This window comes from Pan troglodytes, chromosome 13 (genome assembly GCF_028858775.2).
Source record: "Pan troglodytes isolate AG18354 chromosome 13, NHGRI_mPanTro3-v2.0_pri, whole genome shotgun sequence".
Lineage (NCBI taxonomy): Eukaryota > Metazoa > Chordata > Mammalia > Primates > Hominidae > Pan > Pan troglodytes.
The window spans coordinates 63,438,834-63,445,446 of NC_072411.2; the positions used below are offsets into that span (position 1 = coordinate 63,438,834).

The 6,613-nt window shown below is 36.9% G+C and overlaps 1 protein-coding gene across 4 annotated transcripts in view; it reads left to right on the forward strand.

Annotated features, from left to right (window-relative positions):
• PSMD14 (proteasome 26S subunit, non-ATPase 14) overlaps nucleotides 1-6,613 on the forward strand; it is a 105,181-nt gene that overhangs the window by 85,118 nt on the left and 13,450 nt on the right. For all 4 annotated transcript variants that reach the window (XM_515855.6, XM_009443578.5, XM_054679078.2 and 1 more), the window contains one exon: nucleotides 3,362-3,487. In XM_515855.6, coding sequence (XP_515855.2) covers nucleotides 3,362-3,487 — 126 coding nt within the window. The remainder of the gene's footprint in view (nucleotides 1-3,361; nucleotides 3,488-6,613) is intronic.

Sequence of the window (6,613 nt, forward strand, 5' to 3'; positions counted from 1 at the left end):
CCCGAGTAGCTGGGACTATAGGCATGCACCACCACACCTGGCTGTTTTTTGGGTGGTGGGTAGGAGGTAGAAACGGAGTCTTGCTTTGTTGCTCAGGTTGGGCTTGAACTCCTGTGCTCAAGTGATCCTCTCACCTCAGCCTTCTAAAGTGCTGCAATCATTAGCATGAGCCATTGCACCCAGCCTAGTGCTTTTAGAAAACATACCATGTTTACTCTAAAGAAAACTAAGCTGAGTCAAAGGGAAACAGTTTTAGGGTTTTCAGATAATTTGTACTAGATTCTGATCCCATTTTATACCAGTTTTCAAGTTTGATTAGTTTTTAACATTACCTGACATTTTGATGAATTAGCATTCTCATTTGTTTCTATTTTAGGATTATTTCTAGTACAGTTTTTCTCTCAACTAATGCCAAGTATTTAAATCTGCCTGTTGTTTTTTGATATTACAATCTGAACCAGTTTCCCCCCTTTACTATTACAATTAGTCACCCACCTAATTAGTTTCTTGTATTTCTCTCTGGTAAAGTTAAAAGCATTTTTTAAAAGAACACTGAGTTTACTGTTGATTGATAGCCAGTAAGTTTTGGTTAGTGAGACCGCTCTCAAGTCAGAAAGTGATAAGTAATCAGTAGCAAATAAGATCATTCTATCTAGCCCAAACTGTTTCTCACCAAGGTGTCTTAGAAGGGGATTCTGGTACATGGCAAGTGGCAGATGGAGTGAGTTGGGCTCTCCACGCTTACCCCCTCTTTCAACCAGATCACATCCATTTTTAATCTAATCTATATGCTGTGGGGGGAGGATGTGCAATATAAGATTTTCCTTGAAATAAGAATTCTAATTTTGTTTTTTTAAGTTTGATAAACTAGAGTTTTAAAAGGTCAAATCCACTCATAAACTCATCTGAAGGGCCCAGTGCTTGAGCACGTGATGAGTGAGGGGAGTGGGGGACCACTTCCCCCTTGGCGCAAGGGGATCTTATAACGCTCTCTTCTAATTGCCTGCCTGTGTACCACAGTTTACTTCTGCTGTGATAGATTTAGTTGATTACTTTAAGTATATTTTTAACACTTATTTTTAAGTTTACATGGAATGAGTACAGTCTGTGAAATATGGCACCATTCAGGGACAAACAAAATTCATTCAGAATATAAATATTTTATCAGACTGATATCTGACACCCATCTATTTGGAAATGTCTAGCTAATTACATCAATTTTTCTTTCTCTTTTTTTGGGGAGTATCTCATAAACTTAGCCATTTTCCTTGGCATAAAAAGCAAATATATAAGCACTTACATAAATTACTTAATGTTATGTTTATGTTCTTAATAGCTCAGTTTAGCTGTTAACCTGCCTTCTTGGTAACAAAAGCTCTGCCTTTACTCTTATCCAGACAACTTGTTTACTTAACCCCCAGCCTTACTCGAGGGTCGCAAGGGAATCCTTGTCCAGGTATGATAGGAATATCCTGTTGCTCCTTGGGAACTGTCTTTGTTTGCTTTTGAAGTGGTAGGGAAATCTAAGTCTCAACACTTAATTATAGGTAGCTGTATAGCATAGGTAGTTGTAGCAGCACCCACATTTCCCAAACATGTATTTTCTAGAACGGTATCAGTGGAGAAGCTAGGAAGGAATCAGAGAAACTGAAATCATCTGTGGAGGGTTTTCCTAATTTTTTTTGGCATACTGTCCTTACCCCTGGAGCCATGGGAGAAAATGGGAGAATTAGTGACCTTGGAGCCAAAGGAAGGGAATGGAGGAGTTTTGTATCTTCAAAAGCCTTATAGGTGATTTTGACAGGCAGCTTATTTTCCAATGTAAGATAAAATTTGTACCACAAATATCTGTAAACTTCTAAGCAAGTAGGATAATTTTTCTAAACTAAACCCCCATATACCTCCAAGTACATCTTCAGATTCTTATGGCTCAGGGATCTCATTTAAAGTATAATGGTTCTATTGACAAAACAACAGTCATTTTATAGCCATCATTTTTTTTCTTTTACTTTTCACAATTTTGTGAATCATCCAAAGGGAAAAAACTTCTTATTTAATGATGGTCCTCAATTGAAGAAAATTTGTAGGGTAGGACTTTAAGAAAAACCGTCTTAAAATATAAACTTGAAAACTTAGGAACATCTAAGAATAAGTACTCAGAATAGTAAGTCCAATTTGAGAAACATTGAACTAAGGTGTTTAGTTTCATGATCACTGATATAGGATCCAACCCCAATTTGCTGGTGTGATTGCACACTAGATAATTTTTTTTTTTTTTTGGAGTCTCACTCTGTCACCCAGGCTGGAGTGTAGTGGCGTGACCTCAGCTCACTGCAACCTCCGTCTCCTGGGGTCCAAGTGATTCTTCTGCCTCAGCCTCCTGAGTAGCTGAGATTACAGGCGTCTGCCACCACACCCAGCTAATTTTTGTGTTTTTAGTAGCGACAGGCTTTCACCATTTTAACCAGGCTGGTCTCGAATTCCTGACCTCAACTGATTCGCCCGCCTTGACCTCCCAAAGTGCTGGGATTACAGGCATGAGCCACTGTGCCCGGCCTAGATAAATCTTTTATTCTCAGCTTCATGGCTTTTCATCCTGACAATAAGGAAGTTTTAAGTTTTTAAATTATAGATGGAATACCAGAATTTGAAGGAAACTTTGAGATTACCTAATACAAGCCCCTTAATTCATAGATCTCTAAACTGAGGATCAGAAAGATTGACACAAGGTCACGCAGTAAATGGGGCATTTATCTCGTTATCTTGGCATTTGAAAGCTAGGCTATATGAAAAATTAGAGATACTTAGAAATTTCATTAATTCATTCATTCATCAGATATTTATTGAGCTATTATTAGATATTGTTCTAGAATCTAGACCCTAGTGATCTTGAAATGAATAGGGCAAAGTCCCTGCCTTCTTGATTTCCCTTTAGTGGGAGAGAAATGCAGTAAACAAGTAAACAAAAATTTCAGGTCTTTGTAAGCATTATACAAGTAATACAGCAGGTTAAGGGAAGAAAGATTTTGTTTAAGGTAGTGTAGTGTGACTATTTTAGGTATATTGTTGTTAGGGAAGACATCTATCTGTAAGGAAGAGAGGAAGGTAAGTTATGCAAAGATGAGAATAGCCTTCTAGGTAGAAGGACAGCAAATGCAAAGGCCTTGGTGTTGGAGTACTCCTTAAGTTATATTAATACAAATATAGGAGCATTCTAATTGGAGTTCATTTGAATTAATAAAGTTAAACTTAAATCCGTTAAGTCAAAATGTTTTTTTTTTTTTTGAAGTTTTTTTTCTCTAGACAATGAAGGGGGTATCCTCAAGGCAGAAAAAGAATTACTTTTTCTTTTATTTTTTAGATGTTGCTAAATTTGCATAAGAAGAGTTGGATGGAAGGTTTGACACTTCAGGACTACAGTGAACATTGTAAACACAATGAATCAGTGGTAAAAGAGATGTTGGAATTAGCCAAGAATTACAATAAGGTAAAAGTTACTTCTGCCATTTCTTCTTTATAATCTTTGGAATATGTATGATTAGATGCCAAGCATTGTGTAAGTAATTAAAAATAGAGAATCCTGTTTTGTAAATAAAATAGTAAATATTTGCTTTGCAGTTCATGTGGTCTGCAGCTACTCACCCTTGCCTTTGTAATGCAAGGGCAGCCATACACAATATGTAAAAGAATGAATGTGTTTGGGATCTATTAAAACAAGCAGCTAGCCAGATTTGTCCCATGGGCTATAGTTTGCCAACTCCTGTTGTAGACCATGTAATACAGTTGCACATTTGAAATCTCTTCATTATTTAGGGTATTTTTTTCTTGAAAGGGACAAGGAGTAAGGGGATATAGATAACAATTAACAGCACTTACTACTTGCTGTGTCTAATTTATTTAATGAACGTTTCCATTATTTAATAATTATTTATTGAAAATCTAATGTGCCAGGCATATCATACATGTATACATATAGATTGCAACTCATTAATGGGTTGAAAACCTACAATTTTAAAATACACATTTATACATTATGCAGTGTTATATTAACAAATATTTATTGAACATCTCTTATACAAGTTATAATAGAAAATGGATCCTTGCTTTATTTATAGGAAAACAGGAACAGTTAGACAAGCTTCTAAATAACCAGGGCATTAGTTAAAAATCAGTCTGTACCATAACACCTTCATATTCAGATTGTCCACACACCAGCTACATTAGCATCACCTAGAATCTTGTTAGAAATGCAGACTTTCAGACCTAATGGCTCAAAATCTACGCTTTAACCAGCTCTCCAATGTCTACTCTTGTAGTTAGACATTAGAGAAACACTACCATAGAGAAGACCATGGGAAGCCCTGTAGGAGCTCATAGGCTCTGACTTTCAAGCTGGCCAACACCCAGGTTGCTGCCTTACAGATAAACAACATTCGAACTAGGCCTTAAAGCATAAGTAAGACTTGAACATAGAAAGAAATGTTACCCTAGGCAAAGTAAACATCACAGGCAAGGGCTAGGAGATAGAAAAGGCATAGAACAGATCCTGCAATCCCACCACTGGTTGCACATCCAAAGGAAATGAAATCAGTATGTTGAAGAGATGTATGCACTCCCGTGTTTATTGGAGCATTATTCATAGTACCCAAGATATGGAGTCAACCTAAGTGTCAATCAACAGACAAATAAAGAAAATGTGGTATATAGATATACATACAATGGAATACTATTCAGCCATTAAAAAAAGGAAATCCTGTCATTTATGACAACATGGATAAACCTGTAGGGCATTATTTTAAGTGAAATAAGCCAGGCATTGAAAGCCAAATACCACATCATCTCACTTATATGTGGAATCTAAAAAAGTTGAACTCATAGAAGTAGAGAGTAGAATTGTGGTTACCAGGAATGTGAGGTTTGGGTGAGCGGGGTGGGTTGGGGAGGTGTTGGGGAGCAAAAAAGACATAGGACATGTTTAAGAAACAATATGCTTGGCTAGCATGCATAGAACGTGAGGGTGAACAGTGGGGAATTAAGTTTTAAAAAGTTTTTGAAGTCTAGTAATAGCACTTGGGATGTCAGGATAAGAGGTTTTTTTGAGGAGTTTTTGTTTGTTTGTTTGTTTGTTTTTTGAGATGGAATCTCGCTCTGTCACCCAGACTCAAGTGCAGTGGGGTGATCTCAGCTCACTGCAACATCTGTCTCCTGTGTTCAAGAGATTCTCCTGCCTCATCCTCCCAAGTAGCTGGGATTACAGGCGCCCGCTGCAACACCCAGCTAATTTTTATATCTTTTAGTAGAGACGGGGTTTCACCATGTTGGCCATGGCTGTTCTCAAACTCCTGACCTCAGGTGATCCACCTGCCTTGGCCTCCCAAAGTGCTGGGATTACAGGAATGAGCCACCGTGCCTGGCCTAAGAGTTATTTTTGATCAGAGGCATGATATGCTTAGAACCTGACTTTAGAAACATGATTTCACAACAGTATAGAAGGAACACTGTAAGAGAAGATTTGAAATGGAGAGTCTGTTTAAGAGGAGCTTGCCACTACCCAAACAAAAGGTACGAAGAGTCTGGATTACCATGGTAGCAGTGGGAATGGAGGTACCAATAGGCAAATAAATAAAGCATGGCACTGGTCGGATAGACGAAGTGAAAGGAGGAGGAATCAAAGAGGAATTCAAAGTTTCCTGCCTGGGTGACCAGTAGTATGGTAGTACCATTAGCATTTTCAATTTAGGTAGAAGTAGAAGGATTGAGGAAGGAGGTAAAGAGTTTATTTTTAAGGAAGCAATTAGAATGTGGGACTAGGAATTAATGGTAAAGGCTAGAGCTCAAGATTTCAGGATCATAGTGAAGATTGTTGTTGGTTATTACACCAAAACGTAGTATTTCCCTTTTAAAAATAAATACAACTTAAAAAATATTGTATCCAAGAGACAGTGTATAAAATTTACCAAGTGTAGCAATAAGACTTTTGAGAGAACTAAGCTTTAAAATAAAGTTGATGGGCCCATACAAATGAAATCCCAGCAGAATTAGGGTTGGCTTTGAAAAGTATGCCCTGATTATAGTGTTTCAACTAGGAAATCCCCATTAGTGCTAGATTGTAGGGAAAATATTTCTTATCTTTCTAGTATACGTTTTCATGCTGTGGAGATTAGATAAAGAGAAATAAATCGCTCACCGTAATTTAAATAGTTAACCTTTTATAAGTAAAAAAGTTATGACTTAAGTAATTATTCAGCAGACTGTAGGAATGGTTTTCATTTCTCTTTAACATTACACGTTTAAGTAAATTTGTATTGGTACTACTGCCAGGAAATAACCTATTTATGGTTACTGCTGCCCATCTACAGAAGTTTTTCCTATTTTACAGTTTTAAAAAATCTCTGTAGTACTCAAAAACTTGTAAGGTTTGGTTATAAAATGAAAACAATGTGTAAGCTGTGATATGAAAGAGTCCAAATTTGGGAATGTAATTCCCTCTGTGATTGAAAGAAATACGGTGGGTTTTTTTAGTAACACTTAAAATATAAAAAGAAAGGCCCATGCTACCAATTCTTCATAGTATTCTTTTTAATTGGTTGGTGTTTTAAGCTAAGGTAATTGC